At 40.2% G+C, this 27,183-nt stretch overlaps 1 protein-coding gene and 1 long non-coding RNA gene across 7 annotated transcripts in view; one reads left to right on the forward strand and one right to left on the reverse strand.

The window, feature by feature from the left end:
- Positions 1 to 7,660, reverse strand: part of HIBADH (3-hydroxyisobutyrate dehydrogenase) — an 84,532-nt gene extending 76,872 nt beyond the window's left edge. The window contains exons 1-4 of one of the 6 annotated variants that reach the window (XM_081146906.1): positions 7,451 to 7,601; positions 6,633 to 6,692; positions 3,336 to 3,497; positions 1,559 to 1,719 (exon numbers count right to left, since the gene is read on the reverse strand). In XM_081146906.1, coding sequence (XP_081003032.1) covers positions 1,559 to 1,705 — 147 coding nt within the window. In that variant the 5' untranslated portion in view covers positions 1,706 to 1,719; positions 3,336 to 3,497; positions 6,633 to 6,692; positions 7,451 to 7,601. Of the gene's footprint in view, positions 1 to 1,558; positions 1,720 to 2,471; positions 2,556 to 3,335; positions 3,498 to 6,632; positions 6,693 to 7,450 lie in introns of those variants that run through there. The other 5 variants (XM_081146905.1, XM_081146903.1, XM_081146904.1 and 2 more) reach the window with 5 other exon arrangements.
- A 199-nt stretch (positions 7,661 to 7,859) lies between these two features.
- Positions 7,860 to 27,183, forward strand: part of LOC308561543 — a 36,084-nt gene continuing 16,760 nt past the window's right edge. Inside the window, exons 1-3 of the long non-coding RNA XR_013999525.1 lie at positions 7,860 to 8,016; positions 8,505 to 8,601; positions 24,762 to 24,845. This is a non-coding gene — a long non-coding RNA (uncharacterized lncRNA). The remainder of the gene's footprint in view (positions 8,017 to 8,504; positions 8,602 to 24,761; positions 24,846 to 27,183) is intronic.

Below are 27,183 nucleotides of genomic sequence, written 5' to 3' on the forward strand. Positions count from 1 at the left end.
CATAAATCATTTGTCAACAAATGTTTTCATTTTATTAAGACACGATACTTCCCCTCAGGCCCAAAGCTTTTTTACCCTTTATCTCTCTCCTTTCATTCATCTATGTTTCACATTCTCCTACCCTCCATTGCTGTTATAATCAATACTCAGAGGACCTCTTAGAGTCCAGACTCTTGGGCAACCAGAGATGACAGGGAGATGGGATGTGGGAAAAGATTCCGTCTTCCAGGCTGGCTGCTTCAGTGTGAACCACACACAGAATTTTTCCCACCGTGCTTGGGGGCAGGGCTGAGAACTGCAGAAAAGCAGCCAAAACAAGTCTTCACGCTTCACTACTCTCGAGGGGCAGCTACCCAGAACCCAACTTCTTTCCTTCCTCACACCCACTTACATATCTCCAGGAAAATGGAAAAAAGGAAAGTCTAATAGTTCAGTCTGTGTCCCGGAACTTTCTCATTTACTTTCAGGAATCTGAGACACCTTGTCTCCATAACTTTCATTTCATTTCATTTCTGTTTGAAGGTGACTAAAGATTATACACAATATCGGTGTAGTTTCCTACCAGAAATGAAGTTACTCTTAACAGTTATTTATTTTTTCCTCCTCAAAAAAATGTTTCAGCACTTTATTAGAGTCAAAATACAATTTGAGAAGCAACTTCCTTGTAATGCTATTTATCTTGCAACCTGAGACGCATCTGATGCCTTGCGGTATCCAACTCATACCTTTCCATTCTCCGCAGCACAGGGGGGACTGCTAGGCATGTGGCAGGGACTCTAGCTGACATGCTAAGCTAAAAGAGAAATCTCCAGAAACCTGGAAACTGAGGCTTCCACTAGGAAAGAAAACTACCTGTTTATCCTTTCTTCATCTAGAGAAATCCTATTCTGCTATCCGGTGAAATGCCTAGTTTTCAGAGAACTTCCCTAACTGCCTTTGCACCCAATGTATTGTACATTTTACTAAAAACCAATGAAACTCTTTTCTTTTTCACTTACTGCAGTCTGTAAGCTTCACTGAACTCATGCTAGTGCCAGTATTCAGGCTGTGGGCATAAGCAGCCACAACCCTACCCTGAAAAGTTCCAAGAGGATCCTCATCTAGCACTGGTGCTGCACCACATGGCACACAGACCGTGAAGGGAAGGAGCTGGAGAAAACCGTTCTGCAAATGGCCTCTCTCCCAGTTGCCTGAACCTGCTCTTCACATGGGGCATTGTGTTTCTCAGTATTTATTTCAAGTCTATTATCCAAAAGTTGACTCTATTATTTTCTCTCTCACCTTTTTCTATATTTCTCAGAATTCTTTTAATATTCTCCCAGTTCTGGGATTACATTAAGCCCTCAGTTACCACTCTACAACTTGTACAAGAATTTCCTTCATATCTTAGAAATACAAAACTCTGAATTCAGTTATTAATACACGGTCACCTATATATATATGTTATGGACAGAGAGAAAGAAATAAAATTAGCAATCGGGTTTACACCACCACTGGGTATACTAAGAAGCTGTCACTTGTTATTTTTAAACATCAAAATCTTACGAAAAGACCTTACCTGTTCACCTGCTTCTCGAAACTCTTTGCATGCATCAGGGAACACATCATAAATAACAAGTGGATAGCCATGTTTCATGAGGTTTTTTGCCATTGGATTCCCCATGTTGCCTAGTCCAATGAATCCAACTGGAGTCTTAGAGGCCATTGACCTAGAACACACTGATTTCAATGCATTACTTTCAACAGGAGCAGACATTTTTATCATAAACATACATTCAACATTATTAAGTCAACTGTCATTTTTTCACCCATCTCCCCATCACCCTCCCCTCTGGCAACCATCATCTTGTTCTCTGAACCTATGGATCAGTTCAACTGTTATTTAGATGTTTTCTATTAAAAAAAATGTTTAAAGGCTAGTTTTAAACTAATGACCTAATCACATTTAAAGATGTTGACAATGTACACGCAGACTAACTTCCAATTATTTAGTTCTCCAGGAAACAATAAAAAATTTTTAAGCAATGTCTTTTCTTTTTCCTACCTCTAGACCATCCCTTTATCATTTTTAACAATAAACTTTAAAATGCTATCATTTATAAAATACATATTATGTACTTTACCTATTACGTAAAGGATTCCAGATTCCTCATAACTATATTATCTCGTTTAATAATGTGTATAAAAAACTGAAAGTATTCAATAAAACCTACAGCTTGGACAAGGTCCAAGAACGGAAAATTTTTTACCTTCCACCCCCACACTTAGAGAAACCATCCCTTCCAATGGTATTAAAACACTCTGAATACAATGTCATCAAAGGAGAGTGTATTTCAACCCAAAATCACCAGTTTATAAATAGGATTCTAGAGGGAGGAGGACACTGCCAAGGGCTTTAAATGGCAAAAGTAACTGTCTCAGGGTCTCGGGCTAACAACTCCGTGAACTTTCAGAGAGGTACTTCCACTTACAAGAAAAAGCCGTTCTTTAAAAAAGCCGTATGCTGGTTTTGATTTATCTGATTTTCTTTTCACAAAAGGCTTTTGGAAATCACACTAGGGCAAGACAGAGCAGAGAGGCTTTGCATTTCCATGAAAATAACATCAGACATTATTTCAGTTTCTAGATTTAGAAGTCCACTCAACAAATATTTACTGCATCACGTTCTATGACAGACCTCGGAGACATAAATAAGCAAATTATGGGCCTTGCCCTGGAAAAGTTCAGTCCAATGAGAAAAGGGGAGTTTCCTGTAACGCCCCTTGTCTCACCCCGTATCACTTCCCACCTCATCTTCTCTTTTTCCTGCAAGGACTCATTTTAAAACTGTGTAGTGCACCCACCAACTAACCACAGTCACCCTTTTAAGTTTCAAGTCCTCTCAATTTATGAACCCCTGCTCTTTCTTGAACTTAATCTACATGCAATGAGATTTCCTAAAAGCAAATTATTTGAAGCCCCAATGCTTAAGAATTAGAGGTCTTCTTGGGTTAAAAACATGTCATTCCTTTTAACTCGATGATCATCTCTAACATTTCCATTAAATACGGGTGTCCTTCTTGTGCAACATCACCTTGTCAGTGCTCACTTGAACACACTGGGCATAACAGGAGTCCTGTGTCTGACTTTCTTGTCTACACAAGGTTCAATGATGATGATAAATAGCATATTCATCAGTAGAACAAGAATCAGGGGGATTATATCAACCAGAAGGCTAGTTCAGCTTTTGAAATATTAACAGCAGAGCAATTCCTAGTGATGAGATCTTAGAAGAGGTGAAGTAGAGAGCTGATATTAGTTGCTGAAGTTGAGGTAAAAAACAATGAGGCCCTTACCCTGGTCGGTGTGGCTCAGCTGGTTGGAGCATCCTCCTCTACAGTCACAGGTTCAATTCCTGGTCAGGGGAATACCGAGGTTGCAGGATTCAATGCCTGGTCGGGCACGTACAGGAGGCAACCGATCGATGTTTCTCTCTCTCCCCCCTCTTTCCTCTCTCTCTAAAATCAATAGAAACATGTCCTCAGGTGAGAATAAAAAAACTTGGAGAACCATTAAAGTTAAAAATTAAAATAATAATAACAATAATGAGGCCCAGATTCTGAATGGACCAATATGAAAATCAATGAAGATAAAGTCTTTAATGATGGCTCAGTTCTCTTCATATCATCTTTGCTTATGGCAAAGAAAAAGGGTTGTATAATCAGGTGATCTGATGTCATAAGAGAAGAGGTTATTTACTGATAGTGATATTTAAGACCTCTCATTTTAGAAGACCATGATTCCTATCCACACAAGGTTAATTCTTAGATGTATGCCCTTGAACTAACAAGCTACTTAACTTCTCTAGACATTTGTGTCAACAAGAGTAACTTGTTCAGAAGGTTAATGTAAGACTACTTGAGATAATACATGTAAAGCATTAAACAGTTCCTGGCACGTAACAGTCAGTAAGTATTGGCTACTTTTGCTATCAGTGGTCAAGAAGCAGCACTAGAGTACAAGTCCTATGCCAAATGTCCTTTTTCGCCTATCAGGTTAGAAGAGCCAGTGTTAGAAGGGATGGAGACTACTTTAGGAGAATGCCCTGTGTCTTTAGGAGAATGCCCTGTGTAGAAGGCGTGCTTGCACAGTATAGAAGAATCTGCTCCTGAAGGAGCAGAAATTCAAAGAAATGTAACAAAATCATTATCCAAAAAACTCTCAGACTTAAATAACAGATCTTCCTTTAAGTAAGTCATACACATTAATGTGAGGAAATAGTATAGTTAGGCCATAGCTAAAATCAAGCTGGCAGAAAATCAGTCAATGCAGCACAAAGGTGAAAATGATGGGTAAAGAAACTAGTTGGAAAATTTGGCAGTTAGTTTCTAAATTTATAGATTTACAGATTATGTCCCCTTTCTCCAATGGGACATGAACAGTTATCCATATCTTGGTAATATTAAGTGCTACAAAAACCCAAGCTTTTCTGTTTCAAAATGCAAAAACTGTAATAGGTTAATTCTTTTATATTTCCAAAGATTTTTTTCCCCTAATCAAACTAATAATGCATTTCATTGTAGGTAACAGAAAATACAAAAAAGTGTAAAATCATAGGGAAAAAGTTACTCTCACTACACAAAAATAATCACTGTCTTTTGAATGTATGCTTCTATTACATCATGAGATTGTTGTACATTCACTTTGTGTCCTAATTTATTGCATAATATTGTTCTAAGCATTCTATTTGCTTAACATTGATTCACTAAAGTAAGGACGGTGACTCATTCTATAAAAGCCTTCATGGGTTGAGTCAAGTTATTTCATTTTTTTAATTTTAATTTATTGATTTGAGAGAGAGAAAGAAAAAGAGAAAAAGAGAGAGAGAGAAACATCAATTTGTTATTCCACTTATTTATGCATTCATTGGTTGATTCTTGTATGTGCACTGACCGGGGGATCAAACTCGCAACCTTGGTGTATCAGGACAATGCTCTAACCAACTGAGGTACCTGGCCAGGGCTGAGTCAAGTTATTTCAGAAATAAATATTCTCCCTATATAATTTCGCAGGTTTAAGATCAATTTTTGGTCTCAGGGCCATGTGTAGCTTTTCAGAGCTTCATGTGCATCCCTACAAGCTAATTTGTAAAAGGGAAAGAAATGCTATTATATATTTACGCTATGTGTTGTTTTAAAAGTATATTTCTTACACACAAAAAGGGCCAATAAAAAAAATTATGCCCATTTCTGTACATGACACTGGTTAATTTTCCCAATCCACCTCTGGTCAGGTGGTCATTTTAAGATGATCTGATATAAATTACCTTTCCATGTACATGCTGATGAGTCACAATGACTATAGAGGGCCTATGTGTATAAAGAAGTCTAAAACTAAATTTAATTACTTTCAGATAAAATACAAAACTTACTTTTATTAAATGGTGCTCTAATAGCAATATATATATAGTTTAATATTGCTCATTTTTCTATTTCTTTTTGATACTTTAAATATTTTAAAATTAAGATGTGCTATAAACTGCCAATTTTAAGGGCTCATTTTTCTAAATAATAAATACTTATATGGATCTTTATATTACCACCATCCATATGATATAAATATTTTAAATATACCATGGGGACAAATAACCCACAGAATTCAGAACAAAAATGTGTTACTATTTGAACATGGTTCTTTTTTTTAATGTCCCCAGACTCCAAACTTGCATGTAGATTTTTTTTTAAGATTCTGATGTCAAAAAAGTTAACACTTTGGTAGTAAGCTAATATTAACAGAAACACTTAAAACAATTCCAGAGTAAAAACAATTGCTCAAGTGTTTTTAAACAATCATGACAAAGAGAACTATTTAAAATTTATCATAAATCAATATTCAGAACATCTTTGGGCCAAAGAATCTAAGGAACAAGATCACGCGCTAAAGTTGTCTAACCAGCATTGTGGAACAGCATGCCAGTTTACAGAGACCATTACAGCCTTGAGCCTCAGGCTCTTCTATCATGAACTGTAATAACTTTCATAATCCCAAAAGGTGCATCAAGAGTTCATTAAAATGCCATTTGAACACCTTATAAAACCACTAAACAGCACATATGTCTTCCTTGGCTAATCAAAACCCAAAGAATTGCACATTCGTGTGGAAACTGGTGCAACATTTACTACTGTGGAAAAGTGACTAATCGAATTTTTTTAAAGTATTTCTAAAGTGGGGGGCATTTTTTTTTGTAGCTCAGAACAGAAGCTCAACTAGCAGTTACACTCCAGTTTGGCAGATTCTGTGAGTTTGTATCTTGTTACTGTGATTCTGTATCAGACATCTGTTCTCTTGCATCACAAGGAGCCTGCCCTTCTCAAGGCAGGGAGGAAATTCACTCTTCTGCTTAACTTTTACTGAGGGAGGAAAGGGAGCTATTAAGAACTCAACTCCCAGCCTGCTATTTTTTTTAATCAAAGATATATAATAATACCACCAAAGCTTTTTAAAAATCCTGAGTATGAGCTTGCTAAACAGTGCGACTTTCACACTTTTACAGGAAAACAATGGCAGTGTCCCCAAAATCATCCAAGTTTTCAGTTGAAGAGGAATCCTGGTGTGGTAGGAAATCCAGGGACAGGGAAGGAGCCGGGACTAACCCTAGATCCTGCTGAGATCGATGCCCTAATTCACTTGCCCAAGGGACTCAGGTTCTTCACCTGAAAAATGAAAAAGATTTTTCTCTCTGTTGATCTAAAAAAACTGCCTGGTCCTATGTTAATGGTTAGTTTCCATAATTTATAATGTTAGGGGGAGCGGGAGGAAGAATAGGTTCAGGCCACAATTTTGGAGACGTTTAAAAGGTTTTGGTTAATAACTGGACAGAAGTGCCATCTTCAGGTAGCACAGTTGCAAAGAAGGGGCGGTGGGAAGCCCGCCTCGGAGGGTCAAGGGTTGAGTCAAAACTTTGCTGGAATGACTTACCACCTGGTTTGCATGGACACCACTTGTGTAAAACCACCTTGCACGATGAAGGTGGTTAAACAAAAATCAGGCCCTGCAGCCCCAGGGGCGCTCACCCAGGATGCACCCCAGGGGAGCGAAAGCCAGCGGGCGCTGCAAGGCCAGGGGTCGCAGGGGTGGGGGCGGGGTTCCCCGCTTGTCCCCTGAGCCCTCACTCACTCCAAAGGAGCACTCCCCGGACGCAAATATTATTCTCTTTACCCCAAGGTCTCCCCACCCCGACCCAAATCTCGAAAAGGCGCTGAACGCCATTCATCTGGATTCGGGGACAGGATCCCGGGGGACAGGCAGCCGCCGCAAAAGACGCCAGGCCCTGGGTGCGACAAGGCAAAATGTGAGGTTTTATGCCCCGACCCAACCGCAGCGCCTCCCGTGAAAAGACCTCTTGGGCCGTCAGGTCACGAGAAGCGGGCGGCCGGAGGAGGGACGGGGGACGGCGGCGCGAGGTCCTTACCCGCTGCAAGGCTGGCCGCTGCCGGCCGCGGCCCGCGGCTCCAGGACCGGAGGCCGGAGGCGGCTCCGCGGAGCCACAGGGAGGCTGCCATGCTTCCCCCGCCCCGCCTCCCCGCAGTGACCTCCGCCGCTCCCGCTCGCCCACTGACTGCGAGGGTGCGCGGCGGGGCGGGCGGGCACGGCGGCGGCTTGGGGCCGCGCGCGCACGCGCTCTGCCGCGCGGGGCGGGCACCCAGCCGCGAGGGGAGGGGCGCAGCGCCGAGAGGCACCGCCCGTCGGGACAGGTGCCGTCAATCCGGGGCGCGAACCAATCAAGATCCGCAGGGCCTCGGCACTTGGCGAACCACCAATAGGAGACCTTTCGAAGGCCGCTCGTCGGCCGCCCCGGCCCCGCCCCCGCTCCAAGCCCCGCCCTCTTTCGCGGCCTGCGGGCGAGTCCGGTTGTTTACGGAGAAGCGGAGGGTGTGGGAGAGGCGGTGGCTGTCACTCAGGCGCCTCCCCCGAGCGCCTGACTCCCCGGACCCGCCTCCTCCCAGGGCTGTGACCGCACGTGTCGCCTTCTCGCAGGCAAGCGCTAAATTGTGACTCGCAGCTGCTGCTGCAATATTTAGGCAAGAGAAGAAATTCTTAAGTTTTCTAAGCATGGAACCTGTTTTTAACTGCAGTGATACATGCTAGCATTTGTGTTCTTGGCGTCTGTTTACTGGGAAACAATCACAGAAATCTGCCATGAATACAACTTTTTAATTCATTTGAGTTTATTTACTCCAACAGTTTCTTTCAGAAATTTGAAAAATAGTAAGAAAACCAGTTGATAACATTGTTCTGTTTGAACGGTGGAATTACTAGGTTACACCCTCTATTCCAATATATATTTCTCTAATGTTTGAAAATTCTGCATCCACTTTGTAAGCAAAACTAAAGGTACGTGAGAGTCCAGAAAGTAGTATATATGGGTGTATGTGTGCCAGAGAGATTTATTCATTCTTCTGTCTGTGCTTGATCTACATATTGATGTACATATTGTAATCTCAACCCTTTGGCGATCGTTGCAGGGCTCGCCATTCCTACAGACCCCACCAAAGAGTTGGGAGCCACCGACACGCCAAAGCAAGACTTGCAGCCATTGCAGAAGAGTGGTACAGGAGGAAAGTGAGTGAGGAACCCCAGGGTGCCCACTACACCCCTAAATTCATTTTATTTATTCATTTGCCTAGGTGGTGCTCACTCAACCTTTTCATCTAGGTAGCAGAATCAACAGATTTGACTTTGACCTTTTGCTCAGTCACTCAGGGACTTGGAAGGGCCTACAGAAAAAGCAAAGAAATTGGATCATTTCCATGCAGGCTCTCTCCTTGTTCTGGGCATGCTAGCAATGTTTCCAGGAACTGGTACAAAGTGCAGGTTCTCATTTGTAACTGGTACAAAAATAGTTTCCTTCTTTGGCTGTCTCTCCACCCCGACCCTCTACTCCACACCAACCAAAAAGAAGGAAGGGAGGAAAAAAGGAAAGAAAAAAAATCATTTCTGCCATTCAACAGTCTCCTAGCATTTTCTACCTGACCTTCTCTTCTTGGTTTATTTAGGTTTTAGCTGGAATAGACCTCCTGCAACCAATAAATGTAGCTCCCTGGATAGGTTTCTATAATTAACTGCTGAAATGTGCCTGCCTTTCAACTATGTCAAGCTACATAGCAGAGCTATTTACAACATGGGACAACATATCAATTGATCTCCCAGCTCCTAAAGTTTATATCCCAGTCCTCCTGAGATTTTATATCCAATCAGATTGTTTTTGTCATTTTTATTGTGAGCTACTGTTTTTGTTTCTCTAGGTTGTTTATAGGGCTCTTTTCTTGAAAATTAGTATTACTTTACAAAGCTTGCCTCCTATGAACAGTGTTCTCTTAGGACTCCAAGGGGGGCTCAGAAATAGGAGGCAGAAATGAAGCTAGGCATGAGATCTTTTTAATTTGCCTTTTCTTTTTTTTCTTTTTTCTTTTTTAATGAAAAGGGAGTGAATGGCATTAAAAGTTTGATTCTTTTGACTCAACCAGGACCAGGGCGAAAGTCACAATTTCTCCATATCTCTACACCGTGTAGTTTAATATCTCCCCTCAGAAGCCCTATGCAGATGTATAAATTAAGGCTCTGAGGTTTTTATAGAACTTTATCATAAGCATTATGATTTTGAATGATTACTCTTTGAGAGTGCTTGCAGATATTCTTATATTTGCAAAGGCAGTTACTGCCTATGGCTGGCTTTCTTTATTTGGTTGCCTTCCCGATCTTTGTCTGAAAGGCACTGCAACTTCTCCCTAAGTCTCTGCCACTGGTTTTATTTGAAATTGCATTTCAGTTCATTATAGGCTCCTCACTTCTGCTTCTGGGAAGATGGAGTAGGTATATTTTTCTCTATTCCTCCCAATAAATACAACTAAAACCTCGGAACATTCTATATAAAACAGGTGGAGAAAAGAAAGCATACCAGCTAGAAACCTCAGGACCCAAAGAGGAACTGAATGATAAGTTCATAAATTTTCATTTAGCTTTATGTTGCCATACTGGGTGCAAAAGAAGCCGAAAACCAGAAACCTGAAAATAGCAACAGGCACAGACAAAAATGTGCTAGTAAAAGGCCACTCTCTAGACAAAGGATGAAAAAGCGATAGCCTACCAAGACAGATAACTTTCAGAAAATAACCACTCTACAGTAAAAACCTAAGGCCCTACCCCCACCATGCCAGCAAAGGCTGAGTGAGGAGTCCAGATTTGCACACTAGCCAGGCTATAATGAGACACCCCAACATCCTAACACCCTAATCCCCCTACTCCTCAACCCCACTGGTGTGGTGTCAGAGAAGGCCAGCACTTACATTCCCACTGCTGGCTGGTTGGTAACAAGGACCTCTCCACCCGCGCCCCTCCCCCATCCTCAAGGTGTCATTGGAGACACGTGGGGAGCCTGAAATTCCACCCCTACCTCACAGTAATGAGACACCCCTCCCTGTCTCTGCCTTGGTGGAATCAGAGGACGGCCAAGTGGAGAATCAGGACTTTCACCACTGCCCACTGTAAGGAGGCCACTCCTCCCCACAGTGGTGCCAGTGGGGGACAGTAATGAGGCACTCCAACCCCAAGGGAAACCTAGTGGGGAATTGAAACTCCCACTGCAGCCCACCAGTAATGAAGAGCCCTACCCTACTCATGGGTGTCAACAGAGACAGAATAGGGAACCTAGACTTCTACCTGGCATTAGCAAAGATGGTGCTCCCTCTAGGCCCTCCCTTGCCAAACCAGTGTCAGGAAAAGCCAGCTAAAATAGATAGTTTTGATAAAGATCCAGAGTGTTAAAATACCCAATACATCCATGTTTTAATAGAAAATCATTCATCTTATTGAGAACCAGGCATATCTCTAAGTGAATGAAGAAAAAAAGATGTCAATATCAAGGTGACAGAGAAGTTAGAATTAACTGACAAAGATTTTAAAGCAAGCATCAGGAAAATGTTTGAATGAGCAATTAGACCATGCTTAAAACAAGTGAAAAAAATAGTCCCAGCAAAGAATTAGAAAGTCCCCTCAAAGAAACAGAAGATATAAAGAAGAAATTAATGGAAAATTTAGAACTGAACTGGTGTCTTTTGAGAAGTCTTCATCAGGGCCAGTTTTCCACAAACTATTAGCCTCAGCTTTAGTGCTTTGGGTCTCCCATCCACATTCTGTAATGCCAGGTGTATCTAGGGGCTCCAACTCTTAACTCTTTAAGAAAGAAAATCAAACCAAAACTTATTCACATTCAAATCTCCCTGCAGTGGGTTCTGTATAGTACTTCATGTGTCAAGGGACTTCAAGATCACCCCTAGGATTAGGGATTCGCTGGAAGAACCCGGGACTGAGCATATAGTCATATTCATGGCTGTGATTCGTTACAGCAAAAAGACACAACGCCTTCCTTGACTGTAGTGGGAGCCTGCTCACACATGAGATTTGGGATTTGGTAAATTCTGGCCACGCATTCACTAGCCTACCTGTCACACTGACTATCCTCTAGAGTAGCACCTTGCAAAAGAAATACAATATAGGCCATATGTCATTTTAAATTTCTAGTGGCTGCATTTTAAAAGAGTAAAAGAAACAAGTGAAATTATGTTAATAATATATTGTATTTAATCCAATATATAAAACTTGTTATCATGTCCTCATATAATCTATATTAAAAGTTACTCATGAGATATTTTACATTCCTTTTTCATGCTAACTCTTTGGAACCTGCAGTCTGTTTTATATTTAAAGCACATCTTAATTCACACCAGCCACATTCCAAGCACTCAGTAGCCACACGTGGCCAGTGGCTACTGAAATGGACAGTGCAGCTCTAGAGAAAGGCCAAGAGGTTTCTCAGAATCCAGCCATTGCCACAGAGGCCAGGAAGCTGGCAAGCCTGTAATTCATGCTATCCCTGGGCATTCATTTGCAATAGAGACTGATGCATCCAATGCATTGTCCCAAGGAAACACCTGGGCAGGCGCCCTGATACATGTTCAGTAGTTTCACATAGACTAAAGCCAGAGGAGCTTAATTAGAAGAGTACAAAAACAGCTCCTTACCATGAAGTCCACCTTCAACTCCTAAAGACCCCACCTCAAAAAGACAAAAACCTAGCACTCTAAGTAAATTTAAAATGAAGCTCTAAGCAGCTATGGGCCCTTTGAAATTAAGGCCAGAGGCTTAATTCTTCCAATGATTAATTTTAGGTTATAATGGGCTTTGAGATCAAGAAGTCGGAAAGCTACTGTATCCCAGATCATCCATTCAAAAACCTCTGTAGTCCTGCAACTTTGCAAAGATTGGCAAACCTCATTCAGTGACACCAAAAGAAAATCTCTACATCTGTCCATGGTACGCAGAACTCTGGGAATACCCTGACAGTTAGTACATGATGTGAACTGCGAGTAAAGAAGACCTCTAGTGAAACTACAGCCAGTTACTGTCCCAGCAGGCAAGACCTGGATCCAGGCCTTTCTGCTCTGCCAGGATGCAAACTGAGAGGACCACTGGGGCCCTTTCAAGAGAGCTGATTTGACTCATTAGGGACTCTAGTAGTCCCTATGCAACATAACTTCTTTCATTAGTCAGACAAATGCAAAGGATACTCTTGGCCAAAAGATAAGTCAGTGATTCCCAAGGAGCTATTATTTCTTTTCCTGTCCCCTAGGCCTGCTAGGAGACAATGTCATGCAACTTAATCATATACCTGCCTTTTTCTCTGGGTCCATCTCAGGGGTGATAGGGCTATTGATGAAGATAGTTTATGTATCACTTCTACCTGCTCAAACTTGGACTGGAAATTCTACCATGTACGTGCAGGATGCATCTGCAAAATGTGGGAACAGTGTAGACCATCAGATAGGTTCTCTTTCTACAGAACTCTTGGGGAGCAGGAGAATATACTTGGAACCCCTTCATAGGCATTTCGAATCCCAGTCTACTTCCCATCACCACTAAATCCATGGCCAAGGATCCATTAATGGAATACTAGAATAATTCAGATTTATGCCATCTTCTTAAAGGACACAGTTGTCCTTGGTTAACCAAGCAAACTTCACACTATGGAATTTGTCTATAACTCCATTCAAACAGCATTTAAAATACAAGTATGGATTTCACTCCAAGTAATTCTCCATTTCTCCCATCAATCACCACTCCAGCAATCTATCTAGAGAATTCCATGCAGTCCAGGAGATCCTTCTCGCCTTTTGATACCTAAAAAACTGGACTCAGGAGTCTGAAATATGGCCAAAAAATAATTATCTTATAGATGGCACCCATGAAATTTTTCATTTTACTTGCATTATGTAGTCCTTCAAGAATATCATCTTTTGCTGGGCATACTATGAAAAACAAATAAGCCGGAATGTTCAAATTGCTGTTATTTCTCTCTTCTCATAAATTGTTTTATGACAGTTTACATTCAATATTATTTTGTATTAATTTCAGGTGTACAGCATAGTGGTTAGACAATCATATACTTTACAAAGTGTTCCCCCCTGATATTTCCAGTGCCCACCTGGCACCATCCATAGTTATTACAATATTATTGACTATATTTCCTATGCTATACTTTATATCCTTGTGACTGTTTTGTAACTACCAATCTGTACTTCTCAGTTCCCTCACCATTTTCACCCAGTTCTCTAACAACCCCTTCCCCTCTGGCAACCATGAATCTGTTCTCCGTATCTATGAGCCTGTTTCTGTTTTGTTTGTTTGTTTATATTGTTCTTTACATTCTACATATAAGTGAAATCATATGGTATTTGTCTTTCTCTGACTGATATATTTCACTTAGCATACTACCTTCTAGGTCCATCTATGCTGCTGCAAATGGTAAGATTTCCTTCTTTTTTACAGCCAAGTAGTATTCAATCCATTGTATAAATGTACCACAGCTTTTTTATCCACTCATCTACTGATGGGCACTTGGGCTGCTTCCAGATCTTGGCTATTGTAAATAACTCTGCAATGAACGTAGGGGTGCATATGTTCTTTTGAATTCGGAGAATCCCTGAAGAACCAGTATTACTCTAAATTGGGATTGGAGAGACAGAATGTCCATGATAATATTTATTTGATCCTGTTTTTAGCAAGGAAAGATTCTGTAGCCTATTTGTTGGACTTTTTTGGGGGGCTTTTTTTCTGTAAGCTTTACATTATTTCTTTGTAGTCAATCATTAGTGAGGGAAAGTTAAACCTAATGAATTCCACTTTGGAGTTTATAATTGTTGTATATTCATCATAACAATCATTATTCTATATTTCCTCCAAGCTTTACATTCTTGAAGAATATAGCTCTATTCCCCCAATGGTTGTATTCTAAGTAATAGGGTAATCTAACAAAGGATCTATTCTGTATCAAATGGGAGAACGTCCTATAAATTATAGCTTTTCAAAGGTCACATCATGATCTTTATCACCAGGCTTTACTCTGTTTGTTGCTACAAGAGAGAAATTAATTCGTTTTCTTTGACAATAATTTTATGATGTAGGATCATTTTGTGAAGGCAGCCGAGAAAAGGTCTTTATCATAGCACCGAGGAAGAACAGGGCGGGAATAATGGTCACTGTTGTTGCCTACAAGGCACCCAGTTCCATTTTCCTCCCCTTCCTAACAGTACCCTGATTCAGGTACCGCTGTGACTCTTATATCCATCAGGGGAAACTGTCACACCCAGCTCCAGGGAAAGATTGTTTTGAATTAAGGTAACACCATCTCCCTGGCTACAGTGACTGGGGCTGGAACGCAGCTGATCTGCACATGGTGTTCCTCTGGCCACAGGGACTGCTCCTGAGCAGCATAGAAATGAGTTGGGGTCAATAAGAAATGAGAAGAGACGTGCAGAGCCTTCTGAGAGAGTCCCTTGTTCTTCCAGAGAATCACAGGAAGAAACACCCTCTCTTTCTCTGGACATTAAGGAAAGCAGATGTGAAAGCAGCATTTGCCATGGGAAAAGTCTGTAAGGACGAGTCCAACAAACAGAGGAGTAACAGTCTTGGCAGGCAGGATGAGGCTGAACCTGAGGCCCTCCCTCCTCTGGAATTCCGTTATGCGGACCCGTGAATTCCCAGTTACATGGGCCAATAAAAACTAAGTGCAGTCTGGGTTTCTGCTACTTTCAGGCAAAAAGTATCCTAACTGAAAAGGCGACCTCGTTTTAATTTTATTTCACTTTTTAAATATTTTAAAGCTTAAAAATATATATAAGCACATGGTAAAATTTCAGCAATATAAAAGAACAACCAAAGTAAATGGTCATCTCATTTCGGACACGATTCAGTTCTCTGGAGTCAACCGCAGAGTAGGTTTCGCAGCGTGTGTGTGTGTTCTTGTTTCTACTCGATAGAAGCACAATATACATGTTCTACATCTTGCTTTTGTTCTGTATGTATTTTGAAGATCATTTCAAATCAGATATATAGATTTATCTTATTCTTTTTAAAGGCTGCACAGTATTGTGTGAATATACCACAATTCCTTTAACCAATTCTAATTTTTTGCCACTCTAAATAATGATGAAATGGCCATGCTTAAATTTACATATTTGAACAAAGATATAAGTCTAAATCGGAGGATACATTCCTAGAAATAGAATAGCTGGGTTAAAAAGTGTATATATTTTATATTTTAATAGTTATTGCCAAAATGAATAGAACCTCTTTAGAAGGGATTTTGGCAATAGCTATTAAAACTTGACATCATAACCAAATATATTGTTTTTCCTTATGCTCAAACTTATGTTGTATTTTTAGATTGATTAATATCTAAACCACAACATTACTTCTGGTTTTTTTGTTGGTTTTCCTGGAATTTCTAATTGCCTCCCCCCCCCGCTAATAAAAGTAGCATGCCTTCTTCACCAGACCCAAATATCTTCCAATACCTTATTTATTCTCTCTGTGGGTTGGAATTTATTCCTTTCTTATTACAGACATTCTATCTCTCTCCCTCTCTTTATTTTTTATTTTTTTGGTCCCCACTGAATTCATATTCTAATTTAGAAAGACTTATTTCTAGGCCTGCAACACTCCCAGTCATTTGGGATTTCTGTTCATTGAAAGCTGGGTTGCTTCCATGTTTTCTATATGCCAGATAGTTTTCTTTCTGGTTTTCTTCCCTCTTGTTTTTTTCTCAAGTAAGTACATCAAGTAACTTCCTAAGAAAGGAAGTTCCTGAGTCCTCGAATATTTTTATCTTGTTCTATTGCCCACTTGACACTTTGACTCCAAGTTTCCAGCCCCAGAACATCTCTGAGGGTTTACTGGGCAGATTGACTCCTCCGGCCCTCCTGATTGTATCTGGGTTGTGGCTCCCTGCCCTCTGTTTAATCCATCACATGGTTGCATCTTTTTTCTGACTTCCCTAAAAAAAAAAATCTTCATCTGTTAGTGAGCCTCATCCTATCCTATCCTTTTCATTCTTGGATTTTATTTCCTCTTTTTGATTTGTGTTCCTTTACATTCATTTTAATTGCATCCAGATCAAACACATGTGCACAGTGTGCCATTCAAGTGGGAAGCCTCTCCTGAGTCCTTAATTTTTAGTCTCAAAATAATGGTGTTGGCTGTCATCATGCAGAAGAATTTACCTGCCTACTTTTTCTAGCTCACGGTGAGATCTAATCTCTTATATAATTATATGAGAGTGAGCTATGTAGGTGGGAATAAAACATCACATGCCAGAAATATTAGTCACTTAACACTTCAGGATGGTTTTGAAGTATCAGCATAGACATTGCAGGAATTCAGTTGTCTGTTTACTACCAAACCGTTTAAGGAAACTAAGGAAATATGAATGGGTGTTCCTATTAAGTATTGGTAACAGCCTGAACTTTTTGTAGGCTGATGGAATGTGACTCAGAATGGAGTCATACTGGTCTGGAATTAAGTGGGTGTGAGTGAAATGAAATGATGCATTATTCATATTTTGTTATTATTAGCAATTCATTATAAACATATAACCTATAAGCAGTGGTGTGCTAGTAAATTTTTAATAGCCAACTCTATAGGGGAAAAAATTGTGTGTGTGTGTGTGTTTAGTATAAATTTTTATAATATAAAGGGTGTGTGGCATAGAATTTACAAATAATATAAAATATACAGTACTTATTATAACTTCCATATAGTCAATGGATTCTTACAGAATGACTCTATTGGCTTTTGCCAAACTTTTGTATCTGTAGCCAACATGTGGTTGCAATTGAACTATGATTTGACAAATGCAGTTACATCCCAATATGCTCTTTTCCTAATAAATGGATTGTCATTAAATCTGACATATGCAGTCAATTTTTCATGACAGCTTTGCCTCACAACCAGCTTGCAAAATTCCTGAAAAGTTAACAATCATCTCTTGCAAACTGGCACAAGCCAACTCCAATACACCACTACGTAGAAACTCCCCTTCTCCCACCTGGGGCTCAAAATGAGAGCCCATCTATTTTTGTTGTCCAAATAATACCCCTCTGATATCATAAAAATGTCTTTCTTCTCTGTAATCCCCTACTTCTAACCATTGCCCATCTCCCACCGTAAGAAACCCATATACCTTAGGGACTGGGCAGTTCACTTTCCTTACCTCCGGAAGACATAACTAGAAATTCAGCCCTTCAACTAAGGTGGCATATTGGGCTGGGCTAGGCTGTTGTTGGCATCACAGCCACATGGTGGCGCAATTGAGACACAAGTATTGCAGTTGCCTCAGTACCCCCTCCATGCACACCCTCTCTCCCACCCCCCACCCCACCCCCCACTCACCCCCAGCTTGGCCCCCGTCCTGCAGAGCTTTATAGTGAATCCGCCTACATCTCCTCTAAACACTTAGCACCTCTCTCCCCTTTCCCTCTTTTCCTTTCAGTGCAGGAAATTCCATCACTGTCGTCAAGCCCATGAGCATTCTGCTTGCTACAAGTCATACAACAGGACTTTCCTCTTTCATCTGTCCTGGCAGCTTCCACTTGTCGACCTCTAATTTTTAGAACCTGTCATCCATTTGTCTCTGGGGCCTCCCTGCCTCAGATTTACCTGTGATGCAGGTAAATCTTTGACTACCAGTCTAGGGCCTGGAGGAGCTCAAGGTCTTTTAATAACGTGTGTGTCCTTCCTTATTTGTGTTTTTCTATTTTTCGCTGTCCACTGTATCCACATGGCCTGCTAGGTTATGTTCCACTTTAGACCCTAGGGGGAAAACTCCATTCTTTATCATCTTCCATAAGAAATCCAATAAAATTCAGCATTTTTGTGTTTGAGCAACTTCATCGAAATGCTCTTTGTTTTGTATAAATATCCCAGGGAAGGACTTTAATTGGCCCAGCTTGCGTCATGTGCCTAACCCCAGGCCAGTGTGCGGTCAGGAAGATGGGATAGTGTGACCTATATCACGTGACAGCTTCTGTGTTGCAGGAGGATGAGTGGCAGCTCAAAACTGCAAGGAGCCAGGGAAGTGAAATACTCCAAAAAAAGCAGGGAAATGTCACCTGAAGATAAAATACAGAAATGGGGAAAGAAAAAAGGCAACAAAAACCCACCTTTGTTAGAAATTTGACCTTTCCTCATAGTTATTGCTCTGTTTTTGGATGTTTTTATAATTCCTAGAGACCAACAGGGAAAAGTATGCTTTCTGGGAACAAACTTTAAAATGGAAACATGTATAGCAGAAAGTACTGCTGAAGGATGTCCTCTGAAGCATTCCTTTGAAATATCAGCTTTTCTATTATGAAGTTTGAATTTCCGTACAATTAGTGTTCTCAGTGTAAGGCATAATTTTTGCATGCTTTCAGATTCTCTGACACGTGGTATTACTTTAAGTTTTCATTTAACGTGATATCATAAGTTAGGACCTTCAGTGGAAACATTAAGTCAGAAGATGCCTTATTGCTAGTTAGGTAGAGGCAAAAAAATGCAAAATAATCTCAGTGTTATTTACTCACCCACTATTCTAGCTTTACAATTTTGTGTCTTAGAGGCTTTTTCATCTCTAAAAATTTGTATCTAAACATGAGGATTAGGCCATGGACTGTGAGCTGTTCCGTAAGGGGAGCATTAATAAAGTAGTTCCCTTTGTCCTGCTGAGTTTCTGGAAGGCCTGTTGCTGTTTGAGAGTCTCCCCACCTGATGGCTGTCTCATATCCTGGATCTTTGTAGCATGTGTGTTCTCTTTTAAAAAGGGTTTAGGACAACAGACTTCAAACTGGGCACTCATACTCCTAGAGTACATGAAGACTTTCCAAAAACACATGGCGATTGGATAGTTTTAAAGCCATACCTCTATTTTCAGATTCTCAGATATCCTGAGTCCTGCCAGTACACCCCCTTTTCATGTTCACCCTTCCCCCGTCTCACAGAAGAGAGACGTATCTCTCTCCCAACCTGAATCTTGTCTTGGTGCGTTGCTCCAGGCTATAAAAATCTTGGAGGCAATTCAAAAGGAATGATTAAACTGGTACTGCCTCTGGGGAAGCATTCTGCCATTCCCTACCCAAAAATGAAGCAAAGAGAGCACCTCCGTTAAAAGTATTCAAGTCTTATGTAGGGAGCCAACCCTTGGCAAGCCTGCATGCCTTCGCTCTCCCTGGTTTGTCTATGAAGACTGGTTTGACAATACTTAAAACAGTGGACTTTTTCGATAAACTGAATGAGCTAAACCTTCAGCTCCAAGGATTTGTTAAAAACGAAGTTGAAGTACATATTCACATTATAATACACCAGGAAGTACATTCTCTGCAATGATTTAAAGTTAAGATAAAACATTTTTATATATCAATGTCAAATGTTCAAGCCACCCTATGTTTTTCAAAAATCCTTTCAGGATTACATATGCAAATCATTTTGAAGCTCCCTGGTCTAAAGAACCAGGAAAGCACCTCAAGCAATTTCAGCTCTTCATTTGGAGAACATAATTGTATGACTTACAGCTGTAATTAACTATGAAAAATGTCCCATTTAACAGAAGGATGTAAGAGAACATAACATCCTAGTAAAAGCTCATACTTAACTGAGCTAGAATTTTTCTTACGTTAGCTTAATTTTTATACTCTTAAGTCTAATCAAATGTGGGTTTCTCCCTGTTAAATATAGAGTTTGGCCAGAGGACATGCTAAAGGTTTCCATCCCGCAGTCTTTCAGCCTGTTTGTTTATGCTGTAGGTGGGCAGTGGCTGGTGCTTAAACTCTATTTTCCCAATTTTTAAGCCTATTAAGCCTATATTTGAACCCCCACAAGACCAAAACTTTCTGATTACAGTTCTCCTGATGGTGCCGCACCCCTCCCCCCATGTGCTAATTATCAAAAAAGAAGAAAACAGCAATTTTTCCAGACTCTGGTAGATCTCATGACTCTTTCTACCCCATGAAAAAGAAAATTACAAAAGCACCACTAACTTTTGCCTCCCCTCTGCCACCTCTGCTGCTCAGATATCTTAGGGTCATTGAACGCAATGCGATGCAAAATTAATGACTGAGGTTTGCTTCTATTAAAATGCCAGACGGGCTTACTGACCCAGAGCCAACCTGGTTTTCTGCTACCAGGATTTTCCTCCCTGTTTCTAATAACTGAAAAATGTTGAAACATATAAAGACATTGTAAACACTTAGCAGCACCGTTTTCTAACTTCTTACCCATTAATTAGCTGCTAGCTGAGAGCAAAACTTAGCCAGGGACACAGAGACCCCTGAGAGCAAGAGGGAAAGAGGAGGAGAGGTGACTACAAAGGGCAAAGGGAGATGTTTGGAGAGTGCATGTGCCAGGGACAGACTTCTCACTGAACAAGCGTGCCTCTGGCCTGGCAGCCCTGAAGGACAAGGCCCTTTTTAATCACCACACTTAGCCTGGCATGACCTTGGCTTGAGGAGAAATCATCATTTCTTAATATACATTTGTAGCAGAGAGTTCATTTTAATTTCGTGTTTCTGTGTTTAATTTTTATTTTCCATCTGCATTGTAAACTTAAAGTTACTTCCTATCGGCATGGTTACTTAAAGCAGTCAGTTGACCCAACTGTATCTTTGGGTGCAAAAATCTAGCTTTCAGAAAGATATCCTACGTATAGAATTTGAGGGGCTTCTCTTATTTTTTCACGTTTCCACAAGATTTTCAACATTATGCCTGTTTCATCTATAATTTGCATCTGCTCCCTGCAAAGGTTTTTTTCTGTCCACTCATTTGGGGAGTAAAGGCTCCATCAATTTTTTTTTCCCCCAAGAAAATAATCCCCAAGGGTAATTATGTATTCCCCGGGGTGATAGGAACATGTTCTAGTCTCATCCGCAGAGGCTGTGGAACAGTCAGTGCACAGTGAATAATTGTTTATGACGATAAAGCCCAAAATAAGCAGCATTCAGAAGGTGTGGGTTCATTATCAATAGCTGATGCAGTGGTGAACTTGTTACTGAAGAGAAACAGCTTAATTATTCATGCCATGTATTTAAAAAGGGTAAGAGAACCACAGCTTCGGAGAGTAACCCTTCACCAGCTCAGACTAAATGAAGATTTAAGTGCAGCTCAAGGGCCTGCACACGCCCTTGAATACAGGGAATCTTCTCTTAACTGGCTCATGCTTACGAGGACTCTGAGGTCCCCGAGGAATTCACTGAGACTTTGTCTACACAAAGCCCTCACTTGGTCGGTTTTGAGACAATGCCTTACAAATCTGTTCTCAGGATCATGTAGGAATAACCTTAATTTTAAAATGTCAACATGGTCTGCTTCGGTTGCCTCCATCCCTCAGCAGGTGCTGCTGTACTGAAAGCTCCTGGGTTCTCCGGCCTTCTTAGGTGGAACCAACAAATATTAAAAGATGTCCTGGCTTACTTCTTCGAGGCACCATATCTACTTTCCCTCTAAAGAGTTAACGGGGTGGCGCATCAGAAAGCTAATTGCAGACCAGGGACCCACTGGAGTTAAAGATGAAGTGTGGAATAAGAAAGTAGAGGCAAGGAGAAACGTGGGTGGGGAATGTATCTTGTTTGAAAAGATAAATGCAAAGCATTTCCTTTGATGAGCTTCGGATCAAGAGTGAGCTCACTCAGGAGCAACATCCAGCTCCCACGAACTACCTCCTGCCCCCCACAGCATAACAGAATGTTCAATAAGTTATATATAAAACACACCTCCAAGCTTCAAAATGAGATGGGTAAAGGGGTGTGTGTCTCTATGTGTGTGTAGAGGAATAAGAAAAACAATAAAGTTAAATTCATATCTTTTGACTAGTAGACAAGTTTATGATATATTAAGTGAAAGTAGTAAGCTGTGGAGTAATGCGTATAATAGGATTCTATTTCACGGAAAACAAATCCAAAAGCCAATCAATCGCTCTCCCTCTCTTCTTATTTCCCATTATGTGTATGTGTGTCTGTAATTTGTGAACAAATTATATAGGTTTCATTATACTGTATAATTTGTGAAAAGATACGTGTCAATCTTATAACATGTTTACCTTAGATGACAGGGATAGAATAGAGAGGTAAAGTTGTGTGTATATATATATATACACACATCACCTTTGTATTATTTCAGTTGTTACAACCAGCCTTTATTAGTTTTATAATTTGAAAACCCCCAAATTAAGCAAACTGTACAAAAATAACATGAGGCTGAGTTTCACAGTTTCTAGACTTAATGGTAAATTTTGTACCATTTCAGGATTCATTTGTAAATTTTCTAAATGTTATCTAATTTAAAAAGTAATCCATATTTATTTTATGAAGACTGAAAAGTACAGAAAACCACACACACACACAAAGAAAATAATTATCATCAATAATTCCAGTCCCTAGAATTAAATCCCTAGAGATAGGTGCTATGAACATATTGGTATAATTATTTCTGGCCTTTTTATTTTTCCCTTTGTGTGTCTATGTGTTTGTGTGTATTTTTTAAAAAACAAAAATGTCACATACCGTGCATAACCTACTTTTTATTTTAACCTAACAAAGTAAGATTTGCAGAGAATCAAATATCCTTCTTTAGCAGTGACTTTAGTGGCTACGCTGTGTACCGTAAGTGCCACTTAGGATTAGTTTTGATTAAAACAATATAACAGTGATTTAAACACAAAAGTAGGCAGGTCACAGAGGGTGTGTTGGTTTCACAAAGTCAGAGCTGGCTACATAATTGTGGGGCCCAGTGCAAAATGAAAATGTGGGACCTCTTGTTTAAAAAGTAGGGTCAAGTTCTATTAAAAGTACTAAAATATAAAGGTTCTTCTTTTCTTCTGAGGTCGCCCTCTTGACATGGCATGGCATTTTTTATTTTCTATGTAATGTCATTCTAAGTAACAAAAGAATAAAAATCTAAATTAATTGCAAGAATTTTACCCTTCATCTTCATACTAATGTCAGTTTTAAATGCAAATATAAGAACATGTAGCTTATGTGTGGAATCCCTGAATCACATAATTCATATTTCATAGCGTGTGCACCCATCTGTATCTTGTTCTTACCGAAACAGTCACAGCGGTGTGCAGAATGAAATCAACTGTTCTTTATTTCACTTCTTGATCCACATACCTACTACCAACCCTCTAACTTCAGCTTAGTGATGAGTAAGAAGGACTGAAAGGTCGAGGAGCCGTGGGCTGTCTGTCTGTTCCTTCTCCATGGCATCATTTTCAAGATAAATCGTTGACTGCTACTGGGAACCAACATGAGTAAGAAGTGATACAACAGGGTTCCTTGGTTGTCATGCTTCTGGGAATGCCATTGCCTTCTTTCTGGGTAGCAAGTTCTGGTTCAAATGGAAAGTGTGGCTTCCCAGCTTAGTCACTTTTAGACATAACACACTTTCCTTGCTCTTGCTTTGAGTCTTGCTGAGCTCTGGTTCACTGTGGGACCACAGGAATGCTGAGCTCATGGTCTTATGTGCAAATGAGGTAACAATGAACAGTAAACAAGCATATCGCCTGTGCTCCTCTCCTCACACACATGCTCCGATGTCCTATCAGATCTCACTTACAAAACACAACGTCAAAGACAAAATTAAGAATTTCACATAGCAACAATAGAGCATGAGCTAAACATACATCCCTTCTGAGCAGGGGTCCTTGTGTAACTGCACAGTTGCATGCCTGTGAACAAAAAAGAGTTCTGTAATAAATCTGGCAGGTTCCGTGACCAAAAGCAACCTCACACGGTGGTGAACTGATCATAAATTCCTATCTGGTTAGGCCAGGTGGTAGTCATGTTCAGGCCTATAAATTCTCTAATAAAAGGTTTATCTTCGCCTTAAGCAAGCCCTGTCCATTGTTCTTGTGCATCTAGGTTAACACATCTTTGAAATGTCAGAAGAATCCTCTTTTTCAGACCCCTCAGAGGCATAACCACCCTCAAGGGAGCACATAAGATCGTTAACTATCCCGCCATTTGATCATAGAGACTTGCCTGCCTTGCTTTCTTCCACTTTCATGCAAATCTTCCTTATAGTCCTGTGTTAATTTCAGAGGTATGCAAGAAACTGCAAAACTCTTACCCTCCACAGCATTTGAGATCTCACTTCTCAGCATGTCTCACTTTGGCTCATGTAAACTCTTATAGCCCCAACTGGTGTGGTCGGTTGGTTGAGCACCGTCCTGTGCACCGAAAGGTTGCCCGTTTGACCCCTGGTCGGGGCCCATGCCCGGGTTTCAGGCTCAATCTCCGGTAGGGGGCGTGCAGGAGGCAGCCGATCAATGTTTCTTTCTCCTATCGCTGTTTCTCTCCCCTTCTCCCTTCCTTTCTCTCTAAAAATCAATTTTAGAAATATTTTTTAAAATTTCTCTACAGGTTTGGACGTTCTAACATCAACATGCTCACGCCATCCTGAATGAAATCAGGAAGTTACTAAGAAATAAGGGTTAGTTGATACAGGTAGGTAACTAATGATCTCTGCCGCATTAACCTAAAGATACAGTTTATTTAATCAAGTCTTAATTTTTATATATGTGGGTTTTTTCTGATGTTTTACCATTATCGATATAATTTACAAAATTTGAAATTGTATCTTAAAGTTTTTAAAAACTTATCCCTAAAGCACCTAGTTTTAAAAAATAAATTAAAAAATGGGAGTGATTAAACATACTGATATTTAGTCCTGACATAAACACTGTGTGAATGGCTGAAGATAAATACGTTTCAAATTATGTACCCGAATCAATCTACTGTCAATATTGGGATACACTGTATTATCTTATACTAATATTATCCATTATTAATATTGAGTATTGGGATGCCTTTTATAATCTGGTTTTAATGTTACCTAGTTTCTAGTATTGAGTATACAGATGCATTGTGTCATCTGGAATTAATATTATCTATTTGAAGCACGCCAAACATAAAACCTAAGTGAAAACTAGCTATTGCTTACTTTTGTATTAACATTTGCATGGCACATAATCAAGCTGTTCTTTACTTGGTGAAAACTAGTTCTCTGTTCAGTGTTAGTAACTCAAGACTAAAATAACTTGAATATTCTTAGCTCATTTGTCACATCTTTGCCAAGTTTATCAAATTATTTCCATATGAAATGTAAAAAAGATTTTACTAGCCTCCAAAACACTTTTATTTGAAGTAAATAACCATGAAAGAATTTACTTATGCTAACTATTTTTAACCCATTCTTAAATGACAAGAACTTGTAACTTATTAATCAGAAAGAACAGTTGTCTGCACATTTAGATTCTGGTGTGAAGTTTTTCTGAATGAATTTGGGTACAATTAGATTTCAGAAATGGAACCATTAAAATCTGAGTATTACGAGCAAACCATTATTTATAGAGTATAGTTCTACATACTCTAACATTTTGTCTTTCACATATAAATATCTGGGTACACGCACCATCTGAGTGTATAAAATTAAACTACCTGAACACCTTTAAAAAATTAGAGTAAAACGTAAAAATGTCTATAAAAAGAAATTCATTAGAGATTTCAAAATATCCGTAAGTGCTAAATAAGGTTTCCAGAAATCAGTGATTATGCTGAAACGTGTCACAAGGGGAACTGTTAACAAGTGTTACTTTGCCAATGGTAGGAAGATTGCCAACCTTTAATTGGCTTTAAAGTTGGTGTTCTATCAATGGTGTATTGTAAAAGGCAATAATGCCCACATTTATGATTTAAGCCTGAACCAGGAACTCTAGATTTGACTAAATGTGGCACTATGCACTAGTCCTTTTAATTAAAAATATTCAAATGCCTGCCTATTACATTTGGTTAGGATGTTGATTATCATGTTTTTATTAAAAAAACAACAACAAAACAAAAGATGTTTGTTTCCACTTTACAATATACAATGACCAGTGGGCCCCCTCCCCCCCCTTGCTTTGCTCTGCGTTAACTCTTTTGTTCTAATGGAAATACTGAGAATCATTCTGAAGTAGGCTGCTGGGAAGGTGGGATTCCGCTGAATGAAATGGAAACCTGGCATGGCATTATTCACTGGATTCTGTAAGGGAGTGTGCTTATTAATACGTGCAAATGAGAAAGTGTATTATCTTTAATAAGCAGAGTAAGCAATGCTTTCTCCATTGACTTCTAGATTTCTGTGAAGTCCTAACTACCATCTGCCCCTGCCCCTGGGGCAGTGCAAGAGAGCTCATGAGTAACCATCTGAACAAACAAATACGAGTAGACTTCCAGTCAACCCGTTAGGAGGGAAACCCCAACAGAAAGATCACTCTCCAGGCGTGCGAGGCTTCGGAGAGTGGGAAAAAGATCCAGTGAGTGTTTCAGAGGGGACTCCCGGTATCCAGTGTTCAGTATTCAGCTCATTAGCCTGGCAGTTGTGTCCTGCTGACTGGAACAGCGTTGTGAGTTAGGGATAGTTTACAACTTTTCTGACTCTTGCAGGTTGCCGATTCATCAGATTGCCTTTCTATACCAGCCCGTGTTTCCACTCTCTCCTCTTCTGCCGGCACGGGACATTGCGCATTCCACATTTTAGCTCACTGACCATAAGAAACAGGCAAGGCACATGCAGTGACCATAGCTACCAGGTCCCTGTGGCGACACTGTTGGCTGTCTTCCCAAGGTCATACCGACTTTCCTGTCTTCCTTGCTGGCATGGCTGCCTCCCACGGTGGAGGCAAAAAATGCCAAGTCCTTGAATTCTCTGCCTCCCTTGTGACCCCAGTTCTGGCCAGTGATGTAAGGGGAAATCTGCTTGGAATTTATGAGAGAAGAAAAGAAAGAAAAGTTTGTCCTCACT

This window comes from Miniopterus schreibersii (genome assembly GCF_964146895.1).
Source record: "Miniopterus schreibersii genome assembly, chromosome: 9".
Classification (NCBI taxonomy): Eukaryota; Metazoa; Chordata; class Mammalia; order Chiroptera; family Miniopteridae; genus Miniopterus; species Miniopterus schreibersii.